The sequence below is a fragment of the Globicephala melas genome, chromosome 3, assembly GCF_963455315.2.
Source record: "Globicephala melas chromosome 3, mGloMel1.2, whole genome shotgun sequence".
Taxonomy (NCBI): Eukaryota; Metazoa; Chordata; class Mammalia; order Artiodactyla; family Delphinidae; genus Globicephala; species Globicephala melas.
The window spans coordinates 7,481,787-7,504,715 of NC_083316.1; the positions used below are offsets into that span (position 1 = coordinate 7,481,787).

At 43.7% G+C, this 22,929-nt stretch overlaps 1 protein-coding gene across 8 annotated transcripts in view; it reads right to left on the reverse strand.

The window, feature by feature from the left end:
* Positions 1 to 22,929, reverse strand: part of SEMA5A (semaphorin 5A) — a 479,287-nt gene that overhangs the window by 143,732 nt on the left and 312,626 nt on the right. For all 8 annotated transcript variants that reach the window (XM_030856554.2, XM_060295649.1, XM_060295648.1 and 5 more), the window contains 2 exons: positions 21,185 to 21,398; positions 1,899 to 2,184 (listed from right to left, as the gene is read on the reverse strand). In XM_030856554.2, the coding sequence (XP_030712414.1) occupies positions 1,899 to 2,184; positions 21,185 to 21,398 (500 nt within the window). The remainder of the gene's footprint in view (positions 1 to 1,898; positions 2,185 to 21,184; positions 21,399 to 22,929) is intronic.

A 22,929-nucleotide genomic window follows, 5' to 3' on the forward strand; every position in this document is an offset into this window, starting at 1 on the left:
TGTCATTTTCTTTCAATACGGAGCAAGTCTTACCAAGAATGCAGCCACCTCCTGAGAGGGTAAGAGCCAGGCAGAGACAGGAGAGGGAGCCCAGGCAGAACATATTATGGGCTTAGAGATGAAAAGATGAGAAAGTTGTTCCCAAGACGTAGTGACAATAAGTATTCAAGAGAGAAAGGGAGGTCTAGCAATTCTATTTCTGTTTGTATAGATGCCCCATACAGGATGATTTCCAACATGATGGGTATTTGCAACACTGAACCACTAATCTGGAATAGTCTGAAACGTATTTTTGCAAGTATCCAAATTGACTATCCACCCTCTTGGAATGGCCCAGACACAGTAATTTTATAACTTTTTAAATTGCTTGTTTTTGCCTGGAGCCAGGGGAATGAACAGCTCGGGAAGCCAAGCTCCCATTGTGTGTAAAACTGATGTCAACAGAGCAAGCGCACATCCGTCTTGTGCAGCCTATACTACTTCTTAAACAAGGTTTCAGAAGGCAAATCAACCTCAGAAGCTATACACTGATTTTTTTTAAAAGAAACTTATCAAGGAGAGAAAATAACCTCTGGGGTTGAAAACCAGATTTACAGGAAAGATGGGCGTAGTGGGGTTGGGGACGGGGAGGGAGCCGTCCATTTTAGTCTAATTTTCCTAACTTCATGTCACAAAGAAGACCCTTCACGAGTAAACGTCATTATCAAGCGAACGTTAACACTTCAGCTCAGCTGTAGGATGAACGGGAGGGGAGAGGAACAAGGAAGTAAGATGCAGATAAAGTGATTCTTCAGAAATGCAATTCATGGGCAAGCTTCTGATTGCAGAAGAGATGAAAAAGTAAGTTAGCAAGACTGGGGAAGCTGAGGAAACATCACAGAGTGGCCGACTGTCCTGGTTCGCCCAGGACCGAGAGGTTTCCCAGGATGCAGGGCAGTCCTCGGTGCTAAAAGCTGTGCAGTCCAGGACAAACCCAGATGGTTGGTCATCCCACCCCGTGGATCGGCACTTTTAACCCATCCTGATTCATATTCTTTACTTTGCATACAGATATTTGGCTTTTGTCCAAACCATTAGGTCACCAGGTAAGAGATTTCAAAGGTGACGCAAAGCAGGACCCACGCTGCAGAATCATCATGCCCACAGCCAATGCGGAGAAAAGTGGAGCTCAGAGCCTCTGTGATTCCTGGGGGTGGGGTGTGGTCTTGTGGAGTCTTAACACATCAGCTAAGAATAGACATTAAGTGTGGGGTTAATCTACACTCCACCAGACAAAGAGTGAATGAAAGACGGGCAACTTCATATGCTTTGCCTGGTCCAAACAGAAGTACCTCCCCACAAGAAATCAAATACTGTAATTTTTTACAAAAATATTTAAAAAGTAGAATCATCATTTTAGAAATGTCTAAGTTAGCCATCATCTAGAACATTAGCTTACAATGCAGCTATGGGAAAATGAGGTGCATTTCCTACATGAGCAGGGCTCCAGGTAAGAGTTACATTATCTCAAAGATCAAACTCTCCAGACAGCACTGCTTTCATTATGCAGTGACATGACTTGTGTATAGGAAAAAAAAAGACATCTAATACATTCCAGCATTTCAAAAAGTGCCCAGAGCACATCAAGAAGGAAAAACTTACAGAGGATAATTTGATGCTACCATGACATAAGGATCGATCAAAACTTTCTGATTAGCTTTATTTTCCTAATACCAGTCTCAGAAATCACATCACTTTTTGTAACATTTAATGCATACGCAAAATTTCTTTTGGCTGTTAGCCCAGTAAAAGAAGAAAGATTACTTTTAAAGCAACTTGCAAACCTCAAAGGTCAGAGAACAGTAGACTCATTCAGAAGGAGTAGAAAAGCAGGGAAGGAATGATTTCCAGTTACGTACACATTGGTGGTAAAGATGCCGTAGATCAGATCCAGCTCAGGCAGGAAGAAGGTGCCCTGCAGCTCATTGTAGTAGAAAGGGAGCTCGCCAGGGCGGGAGCAGTTGAGACGGGCCTTCATGAACGTGGTCCATGTGTCCTCCAGCAGGAACCGGCCCCCGATGTCGTTCTTGCAAAGGCGGGCAGCTCTGGAGAACACGGTCTTCCCACAGTCATGCTCCACGGCGTTTTCGCGGAAGAAGAAGTAGGTGAAATTCCCGATGTCATAAGATGACACGAAGTTTGGTTCTAGAAACAACAGGAAAGAAGAAAAGTCTCAACCTACTGGACAGCACAGCAAACTCTGCTGGATATTATGTAACAACCTAAATGGGAAAAGAATTTGAAAAAGAATAGATACATGTATATGGAGAACTGAATCACTTTGCTGTACACCTGAAACGAACACATTGTTAATCAACTATGCTCCAATCTAAAGTAAAAAGGTAAAACAGAAAAACAGGAAAGAAGAAAAGTCTCAGCGTCCATGTGCTACTCCTTTGTGTCTTGCCTGCTCTGTATTTCTTCCAAGGAGACCTGATTTTCTGCGGAAACCCACGGTTCTTATAGAAAAAACAGGAAGCCCTAAGAGCAACTTAGTGGTCTATGCCACTGGGTGGGACTCAGTACATGAGCTCTAAGTGACAGGAAATTGCCAGCGTGATTCCAAACATCACACATAAGCATCCTGAGTTAGGGCAGGATAAACATCCTGAGTTCAGGCAGCACTTAGGTACCTAACATTAATACCACCAAAAACGGGCAGCAAAAATGTGCAATACACTCTAAAGCCACAGATAGCACTTCACTTGTAGACTCTTACATAATCTTCAGAAACAGTGGGAGAGGAACTGATTCACAAATGAAACAGACTCACAGACTTGGAGAATGAACTTGTGGTTACCAGTGGGGGAGGGATAGATTTGGAGTTTGGGATTGACAGGTACACACTGCTATGTTTAAAAGAAAATAAATAAATAAATAAATAAAAGATTAAAAAAAGGAAAAATAGGGCTTCCCTGGTGGCACAGTGGTTGAGAATCTGCCTGCCAATGCAGGGGACACGGGTTCGAGCCCTGGTCTGGGAAGATCCCACGTGCCGCGGAGCAACTGGGCCCGTGAGCCACAATTACTGAGCCTGCGCGTCTGGAGCCTGTGTTCCGCAACAAGAGAGGCCGCAACAGTGACAGGCCCGTGCACCGCAATGAAGAGTGGCCCCCGCTTGCCTCAACTAGAGAAAGCCCTCGCACAGAAACGAAGACCCAACACAGCCATAAATAAATAAATAAAGCGAACTGTCAACAAGTAAAAATAAATAAACACTATTATATTAAAAAAAAGGAAAAATAAATTAGACACAGTGAGAGACTAGCAACTATAACAATAAAATAGAACAATTATTTCAATATACTATAATAAAGGTTATGTGAATGTGAAAAGAAAAAGAAACAGTGGGAGGAAATGAGATTAAAACATGAAATGTGATTCAGAATATAGGAGTCTGGTATCATGTTTGTGTAGAAGACACCAAAATTCTTTGATTTTACTTATATACACGAGCATGACTTTGACATAAGTTATGTGCTTTTAGTAAGGACTTTAAAAATGTTTTCCACTTGTGAAAACTGAAACTATAAGGTTAGTGTCCCGAGTCAGCTTTAGCAACTCCTGTTACTATGGTGACCATGTAAATGTGATGATCAATTCTTATCTTCCTATTTCTGGGTTTCTGGGACATCCATTTAAAGGAGGGAAGTGTACTGAGATGGAGTCATTGTCTGGAAGCTTTCTGACCTCATGATTAGATTAAAATTAGGAACTTAGAAATTAAAAAAAATTATGGCAAACTTTTACTTAATCACCACTCTCATTAGGCATTCAGGAATTTATTATAGATTGTCAACTGAACTCCATTCATAGCATTGGAAGTGTTATCTTCACAACTTCCTGTTTGAGTCTATTGATGATAAGGATGATACCCTTTCAGATACAGGTGTGCCCTAATACTGATCTTTAATAACCAGGTTTGATTCTTACTCTTCTCTCTATTGCTAAGAGCTTTCCACTCCATTAGCAAATGTCTTAATTTATGGTGCAATTAGGATAATAGGACAATATCCTTTGGCGTTCAAAATTAATGGAAAGATATACACAACAGCTATATCCACAAGGACATATTTCGGGGACAATTAGTTCTGTAGGACAATTCAACTGGCCTTGTATTATTCCAGATTCAATCAGACTGTACCAACAGACATGCTATTGGCGGGACAACTAAAAATATGTTTGGCTACAAAATGACCCATTAATGTTAAGAGGAATACCCGCCACAGGCTCACCTGAAATGCAGACAATGATTCAGAGGCTGACAGGCAGGTGGCACTGAGTACCCTGCTATTCTGTTCAGAAAGGCCAGTTTTCAGTCAAATTCAACTGAATTTCAATCAATATTTGCTGTCATCACAAAATGCTTCAATTTAATTCAACTTCACATTCTAAAAATGTAACAAATATTCTCCATTGTATATGTCATGTACTTTTCTCTTCAGCCCATGATATTGTTCTTAAGTCATGTTAAGTACATTAAGTAATAGAGAATTTCATAAGAACTGATTTTAATTTATAAACTGTCAAACATAGTGTCTGATCACTTGCTTTAACTTGAAATGGATATTAAAAAAAAAAAACCAAAACACCCTGGATTGCATTAACAGGTATGAGATGGAAGTTAGAAATATTTACTGTACAGTACGCTTTAATATCCTGGAAAGACGCTCACAAAAACAGGAGGTTACACATCTCCGGCTTGTGTTTTTGGAAAGTAAAGCAAAATATTGGGGGATTTTTGAACCTGTGTTCACTGTGAGTCTCACAAAGAGAATTACTCACTGAAGCAGATCCCAAAAGCAAAGGTGTGAAACAATTACAAAACTGTATTTAGTTTCTGAAGATAACATTCACATGTATGTCTAATTCTGAAGAGAACGCTAAATCATATGAGAGCAGGTTCTGCAGCCAGGCTCTTATAACCAGACTGCAGTTTGGTCCTTGTACTGAAAACAAACAAAAAACCACCATCATCAACAACAACAAACCTTATCTAAAATGAAGAAAACAAAGAAAGAAGATGCAGGACAGGTGTGTCTAGCTACAGGTCCCAGCACATGTGGACGAGGTATGAGGCAGAGTCCACAAGGTTTATCAAACACCCTCATGACTACCTACTTCTGCTATTAACTTGGGGACAAACAGCATGCAAACCACATAGTAAACAGTATGTAGGAAGTCTTGAGTAGGAAGTCGAGGAGCTGAAAAAGTAAAAAGATCTGCCTTGGTTTCTTCCAGCTCAAGGCTGGCCTATAGTTTAAAAACCCTGTCGAGTGCGAAACTCTTGCGTGAGGCTCTGAGCTGGGTGCTCCCCCTTCATAAGCTCAGTAAATGCACAGGAATTATAGAGGGAGATACTGTGTGACTCCTCCCATTTCATAGATGAAGACACTAAATCCTGGAGGTTAAGGAACCTGTCCAAGTTCACACAACCAGCAATGGTGGTTGGGTTATGTCCCAAATCCAGACCGTCTGACCTCACAGCCTACACACGTACCCTTATACTACACTGAAGAAAATAATGGACTGCAAGAGAACAATCAGTTACATTAACAACAACATTCAAGAACAGGACTTGGAATTCTGGGCAATGCTTTAGAAACCAAAGTGGTGAGTGGATTTACTCAGAACCAAGGTGAGGAGGGCTTGGGAACAGACCAGAGGGGAAGACAGATGCCCGGATGAATGTTTACTCTGGAGCTATTAGAGACATCAAGGCTGCCACAGAAAGAAGAGCAGGAAGAAGAAGCCAACAATCCAAAGGCTTATTAAACAAGAATATTGCTGGGAAGCGTTTGCCCCAACTCCAGAGATGACGTTTCCAATGATGCCCACCAGAGCCTGGGAGTGCCCTCCAGGGACCATGAGAGCCTCTCTCTGTGTTCGTCATTTTCACTGTCCAGCCACTGAACAATTTCACCCAGATATCTCATATGGGAGGAGTACTGAATCATGCCAAGCAGATTAGCCCACGGCTTCCTCTTTCCATGGAGAACCTCCAATGTCTCTCCAAACCACTGCAAACCCACTTTATGATAGGGTGACAAAGAGCCTTTTAGATAGAAATGCTCAACTATATTTTTTCCTGCTGGGAAAACAAGGGAAGAATTTGTGCCTTGTACGTAGTGTATGTGTTTCTCTAACTCACCACATATTACAGGTCCTTTTAGTTGGGGAGCTAAACTACATTTGGAAACACATCCTGCGGCCCCACAGTGGTCCTGCAGGCAGATGATGGGCCCTGACTGGGTGACCTGCTGTCACATCAGGAGGCTCCCGAGACTTTGGAAACTCAGCCAGCATCCTATTCCTTTTCCAAAGATAGAAGAAAAGCAGAAATAATTGTTAAATAGACAGCCAAGTAGCTCTTGCGTTGATAGATCTAAATCTGGAGGTAGGGGATGTTTGAATCTCACCAGGCAGGATAATAAGATGCATATTGTTTCCATTCCATTGTTGAAGTTCTGTCTCTTGTTAAAATGCAATTCACCATAAGCTAGTATCTGTCACTCCTGAGTGAACTGAACGAGCCATAAATCAGTCAATGGCCTCCCTGTCTACAATGAATGTGAGTGCATGAAAGAGCTTCTTTATTCATTATTATTATTAGAGCTACACATGAATAGAAGGTGCTGCTAATTCAGAATAAAAACAGACATGAGCATGTGTCAGCTTATTACAAATATATGCATGGAAAAGCTGGTTTTTTCCTCATGTTTTTAAACATATTGAGTTACGGACTACAGAGTATTCTACAAAATATGTCAGGTTTTAAGAAGAACTGTGCTATGATATGAGGACCTTTATTTGGCACATTGACTTACATAATAGTGATCATGCGGATGGGAGTACTGAGTAGGAAAACACAGTATAAATAAACATGAACAATGAGAAGAGCAAAAGTATCAACATCTCTGAGAAGATTCTGACCATGTAAAACCAAACACTGACCATCCTGATGGATCCTTCCCCTCCGTCTTCTGTCTATTCCAATGCCTACTGCATCTGTCTGGAGGGGCACCAGGTTCAATGGTCCAATCTGATGACTGACTAGATCACTGAGAGGCTCTTGATATAGAAATATTTGTCTAAATTGATGAAAATGGACATTAAAAGGAAAGGAATTCCAATTTTCCAACTCTATAAAAATCTTACTAGCATCAAAATCTATCAAAATCATTTTGCAATCAAAGGCCACCTTGTGATATACCTGTCAAAGGCAGACTAGAAAATGGTGGGGTGGAGCCTGTATGGGTTGGACTCCGCCCATCCCAGCTTGAAACCCTGAGCTGGACCACTGACATCTGGAATGTTCCTTTATCCTGCAACAATTCGACCTAAGGATTAAAGAGACTGGTACAAAGTAGCCTCGCAATAAATGATGGTTATAATTTTTATTTCATGATTTACTTTTTTTTTTTTGCGGTACGCAGGCCTCTCACTGCCGTGGCCTCTCCCATTGCAGAGCACAGGCTCCGGACGCACAGGCTCAGCGGCCATGGCTCACGGGCCCAGCCGCTCCGTGGCATGTGGGATCTTCCTGGACCAGAGCACGAACCTGTGTCCCCTGCATCGGCAGGCGGACTCTCAACAACTGCACCACCAGGGAAGCCCTCATGATTTACTTTTGATTTCCTTTTTAATAATTTCTATTTAGTAGAACTTCACATAATGATAATGAGTAATCAAACATGTATATATTAAAGGTGATCAGAATTTGGGAAACATAAATAAAGCCAGGCTGAGTTTTTAAAATAGCAAGCGATTCCACAAAAAAGAAAGGAGTTAATGGAAACAATATTTAGACATGACACACAGTGAGCCAGAGGTTTTCCGTTCCCTAATTTGTTGATGTCGGTTACAACGAAAACCATTTCTGTGCATATTCCTAGATTTCAGATACTCTCTTTATTGTGAACAGTTTCCCTTGTCACAGCTACACGAACATGTGCTGCAGAGGGTTCCAAAGTAAAGCTAATTTTATCTAGAGATTTATTAAGAGGGGATAATTAAACCAAAACTAAATTAAGTAAAAAGTGGTTTAAAAGCCATTGATATACTAAAATTCTTTCCTTAAGATTTCTAGGAAAAGATTAGATATATAGATATATAGATAGATAAATAGATATAGATAGATGGATAGATATACATGTTTGTGTGTGTATGTTTTTTGTGTGTGGCATACATATGTATAGGATTGAGGTATATGTATATATGGCTCAATACTTCCACCTACTGGCTGTATGAACTTAGTCAAATTACTTAACAACCTACATTCTCAGTTTCCTCCTTTTAGAACGCTGATAACAATACCCAAAATGTAGTATCATTGTGAAAAGTCAAAGGCAATGCACGCCAAGTGCGCACCACTTGGTCGCTAATCATCAAAATATAGGTCACTATTTATTTATATATATAAACTATCATATAAACAATAAATACATAAATTAATAATAAACATATACAAAAATATATAAATGAATACAAATGCATATGTTGGTAAACATACCATCAGTATTTACTTAACAAGTTAACTCATTAGATTTGCATTCTGTATATCAAATTAGGGTCTGTGTTCCTTTCAGAAAATCTGGAACCAAACACGGTGGAGGGTCTGTGGTAGAGGTGGAGCCTTGCGTGCCAGCCAGAGCACCTATATCACCAGGTACTTCCTTACCACCCACTGTGGGACTGTCCTACTGTCCTGGGCCCCCAGTATTCCGCAACCCATGCCCTCAAGGCCATTGTAAGGCAACAAACAAGACAGACCAATGAGCCATCACAGTGAGGAGAAGACCATGGGGGCCAGGGCAGCGAGGTGAATTCGAGAATCAGAAAGGAGGGGAGCAGGGAAAGGGCAGATGCCAGGTTCGGATGGGGCTCCGGGCCAAGAGCAGGAGACAGAGCAGCCAGAGAGAAGACCCTAAGGGTGGCCAGGAATGGAAGGAAGCTAGTGTTGGCACAGAAGGAATCAATAGGACAGGCGGCAGAAGGCTGGGCCAGGCCAGCGATCCACAGAAAGGAATCTGGAATTCAAGGGCCACTGGAGAGACACTGAAGAGTTTTAAAGACAAGCTTATGACCCAAATTTCCGTGTGTGTGGTGGCAGTGTCAGGTGAAGGTGGGAGTGGGATGTGGTCCAAGCGTGTCCTTAGTGATCACTGACATAGTAACATGAGCTTTGGAGCCCCAGGTCCTTCACTCACTGAGGCCCCGGCAGAAAGAAAGCCATTGCTAAATCATCTTGGGAGGACGAGAAACATGGCTCCAGCAAACATGATTCCTTCCTTCTTCAGGGGACCATAATCTGTTGCAAGTGTGTTACTTACATAGATTTGCTGGTTCAAGTAGGAGCAACTTGTACCACAGGGACACGTTGCTGTCTCTTCCCAAATGAGAACTGTCACCTGTACATCAGCTGTACCCTAGGAGCCCAAACTCTCACCAAGCATTCTCCCTCTCTCAGGGTCAACAGGAGCTCCATTAACTGGCTATTGGTCCACCTGTTCTAGCTCACAGGGCCAGAGACATCCTTCTCTATCCTGCTGGCTCACTCCATTCCAAGCACCAAGCCCCTGGCAGCCTTTCCAATCTCCTGTAAGATTCAACTAAATCACACAGTCCAGGGCTCAATTAGTTATAAGGAATTTCATGACTATGTATTTCTGAACATTTTCAAAGCTTCAAGTTTCCATTGACCATGTTTATTTTTTCTTGATTATATTTTAAATGTATAGGTTCACCTCTTTCAGGAATTAATCATTTTGCCTGCTGAATTGTAAAACGTAAGGAGTTTTTAAATTGGAATATTAACTTAAATTCAAAGATCTTAGAGATATTTTAATGCCTGTAAAATATTTTTAAAGACTAAGAGGAAAACATGCAAGATTTAATTGAAAGAAAATACTGGGCTACAACACTGTGCAGTTAGAATAAGTAAACTCGTATGATGGCTTGGTCTTTGTCTCCTGAGCTGATCAGGGCCAGGGCAAGAAAGAAGACAAAAACACAGAGATTATACCATCCAATGTTCAGCAGTGAATGAAAAAATGTGAGAGGCCATTGACTTAGGGAAAACAAGAAGTTTAATACAATAATATGGAGACAAATTTACTGAAACACAGAGAACTGAGTATCTTATAAACAGGATGACAATATGATTTATGCTCCAAACTGGAAATCTTTTGAGAGGGAAAAGGAGTAATGTTAATCATGCCAGATGTCAGGAGTGATCCAGGACTGTCACCAGGAAACAGCTATGATGTCTAGACAATGAACATCAAAACATTTTCGTGAGTGGTTATATAAGTACTAGTAAATTTCTATATAGCATATTGTGCTCTCTATAATGGGGCATATCTTCTTTGCGGGGATCTTTATTTTTTTTACGCAGGTCTCCATATGCCTTAGTGTATACAGTTGGTGCCTCTGGCGTCATAATATCTTGATGGGGGAAGGAAGAGTGGGATTTATCCATTCTCTTTTTTTTAATAAATTTATTTATTAAATTTATTTATTTTTGGCTGCATTGGGTCTTCGTTGCTGCACGTGGGCTTTCTCTAGTTGTGGTGAGCCGGGGCTACTCTTCACTGCAGTGCACGGGCCTCTCATTGCGGTGGCTTCTCTTGTTGCAGAGCATGGGCTCTAGGCACGTGGGCTTCGGTAGTTGTGGCTCATGGACTCTAGAGCACAGGCTCAGTAGCTGTGGCACATGGGCCCAGTTGCTCCACGGCATGTGGGATCTTCCCAGACCAGGGTTCAAACCCACGTCCCCTGCACTGTCAGGTGGATTCTTAACCACTGCACCACCAGGGAAGCCCCATCCATTCTCTTTTGAAATGTGTAAATTGGAAGTCCAAATTGCAACTGAGCAAGACCCTTCCCAGGACAAACGCCCCACCCCCGCTGTCCTCTGCCTGCCTCTTGTCTGTAAAAAAAAAAAAAATTTGGCCAAAGAATAAATTTAATCAGAGAAATGGGAAAATACAGAAGCAAAGGAAAACAGTCAAACAAGACAAAATAATAATCGTTTAGCCATTAAACAAAGTCAAGGACCTTTATTTCCTCCTCAAGGGCTATAGATAATATTCTGAGCCATGTCCTTTGAGGTGGTTTGCAGATACTGAAGTCCCCACCAGGTGGAAGAAATTAACTGTACGCTGCCCACAAGCACAGAGACCCCAGACTGGGTGGAACCAGAAGGTCAGTGATGTTGACTCCTGGCTACCTCACCACCACTCAATCTGAAAAAGATCCACGAGTTGATCATGTACCTTGCAACTCTCTCCTCAGCACATGGCCCCTTCCTCATTTCCCTGTTTAATCTTTGAGCAAAACCTGGGGAGTGGGAGTTGGCTCCTGGGGACATGAGTCCACCTTCTCCCCAGAATGGCTGGCTTCCTCAATAAAGCCATCTTTCCCTTTACCTAACATTTGTCTCTCAGTATTGGATTCTTGAGGAACATGCAGCCGAACCTGAGTTCGGTGACAAAATGACTTATTGGCAAGTATAGAGCCTTCATCACAACACTAAAGGGATTCTGTGGCTGCCCAACTTTCAGAAACTCAGCACTCAATGACTGGGACAGAACACACTATTTTCAAAGAGCACAATAATTGATTCCTTCCTGTCACCTACCAGATGTTTGTGTCCATAAAGGGCTGTGTTCAATAACCCCACAGGCTCTTCTTCTTTGGGTTTAATAATCCCAGCTCATTCCATCTCCTTTTGCAAGTTTTCACCAATCAAGAAGCACCGGCCACTATTTCCAAAGTCCCTGGATCCCACTTCCATGGCAACTTGTGCATGAAAATGTGGACATCAGGAGAGAGACGGAGGCAGCTTATGGTGGCAGTATTTCCTAAGATGTTGACTAAACAAAGGGGAGGCCAGAAGTCCACAGAGGGGGAAGGATCTGTCTTCAAATCCTAGCTCGTGCATGCTTCAGCATGTAGCCCTGGTTCAGATAACACCTATATGGAGTCTCCCAACCAACTGTAAGTTGAAAAGAGCCACTGTGACTCCCCCTTGCACCTGGAGTAACAACTGGATGTACCAGAGGCTCCAGCAGGTGCACGGACAGGCAAATGGTATGCGGGGAGGCCATTTATTTAAACCCTTTTCTGACCCTATAAAGATCATCAGACTTGGTTTACAACACTCTTTCCAAAGGGTGTTTACATCCATCCCACACAAGACAGACAATCTGCCCAACGCCCTCTGATAGGTTTGATCAAGCCTGAACATTAGAAAAGGGCAGCTCGTCATGCGGGGTCTCACGTCACACAACTTTGCTCCCATGCTCTAAGTCCACGTGCCATCACCTTCACAAGTTGAAACTTCACGAGTCAGCTGTCAGCTGTTAGCCTTTCAGCTGCAGTACTGAACAGAGCCCACTGTTCACAAGGACGGCCCTCTGAAAGCATCTCCCCAGGTGCTGTCTGGTGAAGTACAAAACTAGGCTGCTGACGACACAGTCGTGGTTTTTGTTCTGGGTTTTACCTAGCTCCTTTTCCTTGGTAAACCCTACAAATTTCCTAAACAAGTACACTTCATTCCCAGGCCCCTCTTGTCTTTATTTTGCTTATCTGGGAACGGCCTGCATTTATGAATTTCCTGCTTTCGCAAATCTTGTCTGTCCAGGGAGAGCCTAGTGCAGGCTGTTCACACCTTCAGGGACTGCACTGTGTAGACTGCCAGAAAGTGATCTCACTGTCCCCAGGATGGAGCCCAACAGGGTCACCCCAGCCTGGCCATGTCTGGACCCCCAAGAAGTGGTGTCTGCGCCCAGGGAGAAGCAGGGAGCTCCACAAAGCACCTGTCTTCATGATAAGCAGAAACTCTTTTTCCTTGATTTAAGCACAGAAGGATTTTTCTCCCTCCCAGTAAGTTATCTTTAATCACTAGAAGGTTAATCATTGTATTTTAAAGACCTCAAAGAGTCTATTTAATGTGTGGGTAACATCGATAGAGTTATTTCAAACTAGGAGAATTTGAGATTGTTACAGACAGAGTTTTCTTGACTGGAAACATAATAGCTCATTAAAAATGATACAATGGGGCTTCCCTGGTGGCGCAGTGGTTGAGAGTCCGCCTGCCGATGCAGGGGACGTGGGTTCGTGCCCCGGTCCGGGAAGATCCCACATGCTGCGGAGCGGCTGGGCCCGTGAGCCATGGCCGCTGAGCCTGCGCGTCCGGAGCCTGTGCTCTACAACGGGAGAGGCCACAACAGTGAAGGCCCGCGTACCACAAAAAAAAAAAAAAAAAAAAAAAAAAAAAAAAAAGATATAATGGATTTCAAGTGTGTTTTCCTCCAGGTGGAGGTCAAGCCTGGAATCTCAGAGAATAGGAGGAAGCAGCAGAGTTCTGTGGAGAAAACCCAAGAGAGAGACAAACGCTGCCTCCAGGGAAGGAAAATAAGCAGGTTGCTGCCTGCCAGTGAGATTAGGCCCCCAAAGATGTCCATGCTGAAAGCTCACTGACAGATTCCTTTTTCCAAGTTCCTATCGAGGTTTTAGTCCATGTGTAAGCACGCAGTTCCCCCAGAACCCACAAACTCAATCTGTACGATGCTACTTTGCAGACGTATTTTTTTTTCCCTTTTCATGGGTTGACTGTTTCCCCGATTTGATTGCCAGTTTCTTGAAGGCAAGTTTGACAGCTTCTCTATTTTAAGCATAGACCATTAAACATGTATTACCCTGCTTTACCATAATCATTTAATAAGGGTTATTAACAATTAGTATTTTAATGCGTTAAGGCTGTTAAGGTACTTCTCTAAACACGTAAGTTTGTTTGAAGAGCGATTTTTGCACAGGGGAAAAAATCCGATTTTGAAACTTATAGTCGTGACCAAACATATAACTCAATGTTTCAAGTTCCTCCAGAACATTATCCAATTAATCATACTGTCTTTGATAACTAACTGAATACATAATGGTTGAAAATGGGAGTCCAAATGAGAATGGCAAAAGAAGATTCTTTACATGTTTGGACCCGCATCAGTTTCAAACATACAAATCTATATTTTTAAAGTTCTGGGTTACAACTCATATGACACGTTCCCTTTGTTAACAACAAAATTCATATTTCTGCCACTTATGAAACGTGCCTATCTTCTAGTCATTCAACAAATATTGATGGAGTCTCAACTGTGTTTCAGGCACTATATGAAATGCTGACCACACAACAATGGATCCCACCTAATCCCTGCCCTCAAGGAATTCAGAAACTCATGGGTGGGGAAAACAAAGATGTAAACTACTCATCTATTAGTTCACTTATTCAAAAATGATGTAGTGGGTGTTTACCATGTGTCCAGCACTGTTGAAAATATACGGGATCCATCGGTGACCAACAAGTAAGCCTGGCCACTAGGGAACATTCATTCTAGTGGAGGAAAGGAGACAAGTACTAAAAGCATAACACTAAGGATAAAAGTCTAACGTGACTAAGGGGAATCAAGAGGGCCAGATGGAGGAGGGGGTCGTTTCAAATAAGGTGGTCAGCGGCGAGGTCCCATTGAGAAGTGGCATTTGGGCAAAGATAATGGAGCTAAACCCACTGGCCAGCTGGATTGCCTGGGGCTGAGAGCTCTCCAGATAGAACAGGGACCAGCAAACTACAGCCATCAGGCCAGATCCTGCCCGCTGGCTATGAATAAAGTTGTATGTGCACGCAGCGTGCATTGGTGACGGCTGCCTTCATACTACGATGGCAGAATTGAAAAGCTGCAACAGAGACCATACGGATGCAAAATCTAAAATATTCGCTCTCTGGCCCTTTATAGAAAACGTCTGCTAATCCCTGGAAGAAAGGAGGGAGCCAGTGGCAATGCATGTAAGAGGTTAAAGCAGGAGCAGGGGTGGGTAGGAGAGAGCACAGGGAAGCATCGGGGGCTGGCCAGCACTGCCTCAGCTTTCTCTGCAGGTGAAATGGGGATGCGAGCGGGGTTGGAGCAGGACAGGGGCCACGCGCTCCAGCATCGTGGGGTGAAGACAGCCATGCACAACGCCCGTCAAGAAGGGATGAAAGGGACCCACCGAGTCTTGGGGAAACTGCAACTTCAACTGAAGCTACGGAGGAGCAGGAATTACGGATGAGGCAAAACTCAAGGGAAGAAAGAACAGTATAAACAGCACGTGGGAAGGAGCATGGTGAGGAAAGCACAGTGCAGCCAGGGAAATGCACACTCCGCCTTAAAGCATGCTGAGAGGGCACGTGGGCAAAGGAGCAGCGGAGTCAGATCACACGGGCTGGGAAAGAGAAAACCCGATGAAGGTGTCACAGCCAGCCCTGCTCTCCTCTCCACGTCAGCCCTTGCTGGCAGCCGATGCACGGCCACCACCTGGGTCTTGCTGCACTGGTGCAGGGACGCAGGCGGGACACCCACTCATTGGTGGACAGCTGTAATGGTGGTGGTATCATAAGACAATGCACCTGGAACTCTGGTATTAGATCCAAGGCACTTAGCTTGCTCAGGGCAGGTTGCTGGAACCCTACCATGTAGTATTTACGCTGGGTCTCTGGGAGGTGCGGTGGGAAGATTAGAGGCTTGGTAGGTCCTTACTCAGGGCTCTCTGTATCCTGGCAGGACGTCACCCTGGACAGCCTGATGTCACCACTTGCCTGAAGAGTAGCCCTGAAGCAAAGGAGGTCCCCAGAGGCTTGGGTCCCTGAAGGGTCATGACTTGCCATGTTTGTCTACATGTTCTGACATTCTGAAGAGCATCCTTTGTGCCGTGTGCTTCTCTTGCTCTGGAGGGTCACAGTGCTGAGTTTTGCCAAGCCTTCACTGCAGCCCTTTGAGGGAGTAATTCAGACACAGAATGAGGGGGATGAAATCCACTTTAGAATGCTGCCTAAGAGAGAGGCGCCCCTTCCCCAGAGATCGCGAGGTGGAGGAGGGATGCACAGTGGATAAGGCTGCAGTTTAAGTGGATGGACTGTCCACCCCAGTGCTCTGGAGCATGGAAGGAGGAAACGGGTGCAGGCCGGCTCTGCCCTGGGCGAAGACAACAACCCCTTGAGCCCTACCTGATGACTTCTGACGCTTTTTATTGGGAACAAGAAGGGAACACTGTCTGTCAAGAACGAGGAGAACACAGCGGAGACCAGGAGACTGAGTGTGGCCAGAGGATTCACCCGCAACACAGAAAGAGACGTAACAGTGTCATTGGAAAATAAGACGCAGAAGTTTAAGATTTCAACATTTGAGCGTTTCCTGATTAGGGCACTATTGCGGGTTGCATTGTATCCCCCCAAATATATGTCGGTACCTATAAATGTGACCTTGTTTGGAAGTAGGGTCATGGCAGATATAATTAGTAAAGACGAGGTCATACTGGGATAAGGGGGGCCCTAATCCCATAGGACCCATGTGAGGACACAGAGCCACAGGAGGAAGACCGTGTGAACAGAGGGAAAGACTGGAGTGTTGCTGCCACAAGTCAAGGGATGATGAGGGCTGTGGAGCTACAAGAGGTGAGGAAGGGCCTCCCCTGGAGGCTTCAAGGAGAGCACGGGCGGCCGACACCTTGATCTTGGACCTCTCGCCTCCAGAGCTCTGAGAGAACACATTTCTGTTCTAAGCTACCCAGTTTGTAGCACTTCGTGGCAGCAACCCTAGGAAACAAACAAAACAAACACAGCCAGCGTCCAAAACGTCGCTGAAGGCATGGCTTGAGGCAGTGAAGTTGGTTGGTGCCTAGCTGCTGGCTGAGGAGGGAGATGCCTGGCACAGGGCTGGCAGAGGCGAACAAGAAACGCTAGCGACCACTGTACCGCTCATGCCATGAGTTTGCCCTGTACGAGTTAATTAACCCAATTATGGAAAGGGTCTACCTCCCTGTACAGGCAAATTATCCTGTACACAATTTAATCACAGCAGGGAAGCTGAAAACAAAAATTCTGCTGACCACGGTTCACAGGTGCTATCCCCCACACCTCCCCTGCCGAGAAAGTTCTCTTTCGTCAACAGAGAAATGTTGGCAGAAAACTGGTAAATGTCCAAACCAAAGACAGGAGCTCTGCTTATCATAACCTGTAAGCAGCTGTTAGCTGAGTGATCGCCTCCCAGGGACCCTGAGCCCTGTAGACACCTGGAGGTACTGAGGATTGTGCAGTAGGTGAATGTGTCTGGGGGACCTGGATGTGGCAGCAGCAGGACATGGCAGTCAGGAGAGTCCAGCCCAGAGGGGCAGCAGGGGGCACAGTGGGGAAAGCACAGAGGAGGCTTGTCCGTGTCAGGAAAGATGGGAAACAAGAGGCTGGTAGGTGTCAGTAATCAGGAACCACAGCCCAAAATGTTCCTCCACGAACCCAGCCAACAGACATTTACTCACTGCCACTACGCATCCGATGTCGTATCAGACTTTGGGGAGTTCTCAGTAATTACGTCTATTTATCGAGTACCTGCTGCATGCCACCAATATTCGTCATATCTTCATGGTCTGATTTTTTATCTCACAACTGCCAGGTCCGGCGGCAAGTTATTTCCAGGTTGCAAGCGAGGAAACCGAGAATTGAGACAAATCAGCATCCTGAAGGGTGAGCACTGATTCGCCGGCAGGACTTTCCACCTCCAAAGCCTCCATCCCCTACCTTCTTATACGACCACTGAGCCCACGAAAAGACAGTGACCTCTGCCCAGATAACCTTGTAAGTTAATAGGTGTTTGCTACCCTTCTCTCTATCTCCTGCTCTTGACCTGGGATGGAGGGCTGCCCTTCCCCAGCTCCTGGGGCCTGGGTTCTGGGATCTGCAAGTAATAAACCTTGTGACTGTACTTTCCTTGCGTGAGTGTACTGAAACCACACCTTCAATCAAAGCCCCAGGGTTTTCACTTCCCCAAAACGGGAGGTTGGATGCTGAGGAAGCTGCCTGCCAACCCCACGTGGAAGCTTGTACCTCTTCATTCAGCAGGTCATAATCTGCATATTCTTAACACACCAGTCCTGGGATTTTCCAACACTAAGCTCTATCAAGAACAAATCTAACTCTCTGATCTCCATTTACTGGGCACCTAATATCACACAGGAAATAGGACTCTTCTTGGATACTGCAGAACTAAGGGTGTTTTTAGTTTCATTGCATTTCTTTGCCTTTGTCTCATGGAAGAGGGAGGAGATCTGAGCATTTTTATAAAAAGATGGTGATTATCACCAGAGAGCAAGAAATTTAAGGATATGGAAAAAAAGGATAACAGGTAAGGCACCAACCTCCAGTAAAGAAAGAAAATTACTCCAGAGCACAGTGGAAAGAACAGAGACAGGGTGTCTGGTCAAAGGGCAGATGGAAGGAAAAGTGTGGATTCCAAGAACAGTGAGAATAAATGTCCCTGCATCCGGGCCCAGCAGGGGCACAGAGGCAGAGCTCAGTGGGGCTCAGAGGCCAGAATCTATGCTGGAGGGAGAGTCAGAGCAGAAAACCAGGGCCAATCAGAGGTAGAAATGATACCTCAGGGTTCAGTAGAAGAAAATGTCCCAAGAGAACACAGGAGAGGGAATCAACACTCAACTTGAGAGCCTCAGGGCTCTCTGTGCTCTGCCCTGGGAGTGAGGGCCTTCCTAGTGGCGAACAAGAGGGTGACACTCCCTGAGGACGGCGGGACAATTCAGTGCCATGCGAGTTATGATGACACCGTGAGCAGAGTGGCGGCTCCGCCGTGTTCACCTTGGACTTATTTGCGATCGCCACAGTTGCTGGATAATATCATTTATGATTTTAGGACATATATGCCTACAGTGACTGTGGAAACCCTGGGTGAGCTCTTCAGCTGTGCTTATGACATCACCTGACTCTCAAATGGGAAAGATTACACCCAGAAGGTTAACAGCATCTGAGCACCTGATCAGCCTGGGCATCTAAGTCACATGGAAAGAAACAGTGTTTCTAACTCATGCCATAACCTGAATTATGTTCCCAAGATATTCTTCAGGGTGTCGCTTCCGGGGAAAGAAAGAGATTGTACTCCGAATTAATTTTTACTTCGCTTTCAGCAAACTCTAAATGCAATGCTTGTGGCTGGGGAATAAGTCATTTTGATTTTTAACTGGAAACTGCTTGGCCAGTAAAACTCAACAAATGAATAGAAAGAACTTTAAGCTACACAGATGAAAGAAAGCATCAGAGCGGAAAGGAAACTTTCCACAGAGAGTCGAAAGGTCCAGTTGAAACCAGTTCAACAGAAATAATGTTAACCTAGGGAATCTAGTTAGTGCTTTGGTTTGAGAAAACAATTCACGTTGCCCTTTGGAAGCTCACGGAGTCATTCAACTTGCTGAAGAAACTGGATGAAGACTCTTTTCTCTACAAGGGAGTCTTTTAAAGGCAAACTGTGATGGCTGGTTTGACTGTCTTACTTGACAAAATGCTCGTGTGTATATATACACATATGCATAAATATGCAGACATGATCATTCTAAACCAGTGGTTCTCAAAGAGAGGCAATATTTCCCCCAAGGAATATTTGGCAGTTTCTGGACAAAGTTTTTGTTGTCACAATTCAGGAGGTGGGCCATGCTATTGCAACTAGTGGGTATAATGCAGGGTTGCTGCTAACCACCCTGCAATAATCAGGACAAACTCCCTCCCCCCAAAAAAGAATTATCTGGCCCAAAGCATCAATAGTGCTGAGGTGAGAAACTCGGGTCTACAGTAATGAGCTGGTACCTGATGAAAAACCAGTAAATCTTTGTAGGACTCGAAAGCTCAAAATAGTAAATATTATCATGGCAATTACAAGATTTCATCTTTATGCGAACTATCAACTAAACGACTGAGGGAATGGATTACATATGGTGCATACATCTATCAGTAACACTGTGTTTGCTAGTGTGTGTGTGTGTGTGTGTGTGTGTGTGTGTGTAACATTGTGTTTGCTAGTGTGTGTGTACCCATAAGCAGAGGGCTGAATTTCAGCTGGCAGGTCTCAGTACCTAGCCAACTTTAACTTCAATTTGGGTGGCTGGAATCACTTTCTATTTGTTAATTGAGCAAGTGACCAAGTTCTAGCCCAAGATTCAAGGGAAGTCTTCTGGGGGTTTCTGATTTCCTCAAAAAAAGGACACAAGGAACGTGGTTCTTCTTCCCCTGGATATTGTCATGTCTGGATGTAGTACCAGGAATTGTAGCCGCAGGTTTGCACCCATGAGCAGAGCTAGCCTGAGGACCAGCCTGACAGACTGTGGGTGGCAGAGACAGTGGTGACAGGACTTGGGTCCCTTACTAACTCTTGAGTCATTGAAGTGAGCAACTCTGAAGACACCTACCCTGACCTTCCAGTTGTATGACTTGACACCCTTTTTTAAAAAACTGTGGTCAACTTATATGTGGAATCTAAAAGAAAAAATGATATAAATGAACTTATTTACAAAACAGAAACAGACTTCAAAAACAAACTTATGGTTACCAAAGGGGAAACGTGGTGCGGAGGGATAAATTAGAAGTGTGGGATTGACATATACACACTACTCTATATAAAATAGATAATCAACAAGGACCTACTGTGTAGCACAGGGAACTCTACTCAATATTCTGTAATAACCTATATGGGAAAAGAATCTGAGAAAGAATGGATACATGTATACGTAGAACTGAATCACTTTGCTGTACACCTGAAGCTGACACAACATTGTAAGTCAACTACACTCCAATATAAAATAAAAAATTAAATAAAAAAAAAAACTGGTCAAGTTATTTGGAGCTACCTAAAGCCAAACAATTCTTTTACACAATTGCCTGAAACTTTCATGAAACGCTAGTAATTTCCCTTTTTAGGTATCTAATAAAGAAGTTAAGAAAGAATGCACATGAGGCTACAGATATCTTTGACATGACATCGGATTTCCTAAACTGCAAACAATAATATGAAAAAGCAGCTTCAGTCTGAGGAACGCTCATATCACCACTAGCTTTATTATCATGTCCTAAGTGTGGAGAATATCACTTCTCTTCCGAGTTGGCAAAGAGCCATCTGATACCTTTCCACACTGAAATCCAAAAGCGGGTACATTTTGATTTCTTTAGAAAATGAAGAAATTATTTTATTTTTAGAAACGGTGACAGTTTGCTGTTGAACACCACGTCACCGGGCATCACAGACCAACGAGAGGGGAAACTGGGAGTGAAGGTAAGACTTACCGTTGAGCCATTTGGAGTTGTACTGCGCGGTGCGGAGAGGGGGCAAGACGCCCAGACTTCGGTAAATGGCGGGATCGCGTCCGGGGAAATCCATGGCCGTGGCTGCATAGACCTCCCCGCCCGCCGTGAGGAGAGCCGTGGAATTGTGCCGAGGGCTGTAAGGACAGCGTGCCATGCCGCTGATCTGATCATGGATCTCCGTCAGGTTACTCAGCTAGGTGTGAAGACGAGACAGAGAAACAAATTATCCCCCAGGAAACCCCTTTAAGAGCGTTAATGGAGCATATCCACCCAAACTGCAAAGGAAGCATGCACGATAAACTCTCGGGGGCTCATACAATGTGACAGACTTCTGCACTCTGACTCGGATGAGAACAGTACACGGTGGTCATCCTTAGACAATCTACCAAACAAGCGCTCTCATCATCCTTTGAGAGTTACTGAACCTCTGGCTTTTGGATACTCACAAAAGATGAAGTGAGATTACTGTCTATGACTTTATTTATAATGCATGGGACAGTGCAGATTTTTCCACTTTAATTTAAAAACCCAACTTCAATATTTATAGAAATACAAATTGCAATAAAAATTATGTACAATTTTATCAATAAAAGTGAATCGAAATATTATGAATAGCCCAAAACTGCATTCATGGGTAAGGATGTATGGACATTTAGCTCCACGTAGCCCAGATTTCCAAGCCTTTAGTTTTTAGTTTTCAGAGAGGCAACTCAGTGCCTGGCAGTCAAGTGGTGGGAATCCAGCATTTGAGGAGCTGAACAATCAGTGCATGAGAAAAGTTCTTTGGATGGGGAGGGAATCTTTGCTCTCCTCTGGTTTCTTTACTCTTACCTGAGAGGTACAAGAGCAGAGGGGTTAGGTAGCGGGGCTCAGATACACTGCCTGCTTTATTAGACGTGTAGCCCCGGGTAAGCTACTTCAAGTCTTTAAGCCTTAGACTCTTATAAAGTGGTGACCCAAAAGGTAAGCACCACCTAGGGTGGATGTGAGGATGAAGTTGTAAGGTGCTCCGGACAGGCCATGGTACCTAGGGATCTCCCTGTGAGCATCACTTCTTATCATCAACATCCTCCCTTTCTTTCCAATAACTGAATGTTATTTGAAAATAATGAATACTAAAAGAGGATGGTAAGCTCAGGTCTTGAGAGAAAGTGTGTAACCAGGAAATTAACATAGTGATATTTCTTCATCATGTTCCTGGGGGAAGATCAAATGAATATCCCATATAAGGAAGATTACACGTGTGCTCTGATAACCCGGCAGTTCTACGGGTATAAGACCTGGATGCTGAAAATTCCCCTGTCAATAATGACAGGTTAAAATAAAAAGACAGAGGGTGGCATATAACTTTACTTTTCCTAGGGTTCCATTTGTTTGCTAGTTTGCTTTACTTTTTTGACACTCTTCTCATCCAATTTGTAAACTGTATTTTCTTCACTTGGATTATGATTTTAGGTTATTTTAATACTTAACAGCCTCCCTACGATAAAGAAGAAAAAGAAATAAGAATACGTTTAGGATTATGTTTAGGGTCTGGTGGGAAATAAGCTGGTAGAAATAGTCTGAAAGCATATTTAAATTTAATTAAACAAGCTAGAATTATTACCAATTCTTTATATAATAGTGTTATTAGTAATAGATCAGTACATCAAATATTTACTCAGTTTGACAAAAGATGTTTTTTAAAATTAAAAAGCAACTCTTTGGAGAATAGAAACACATTT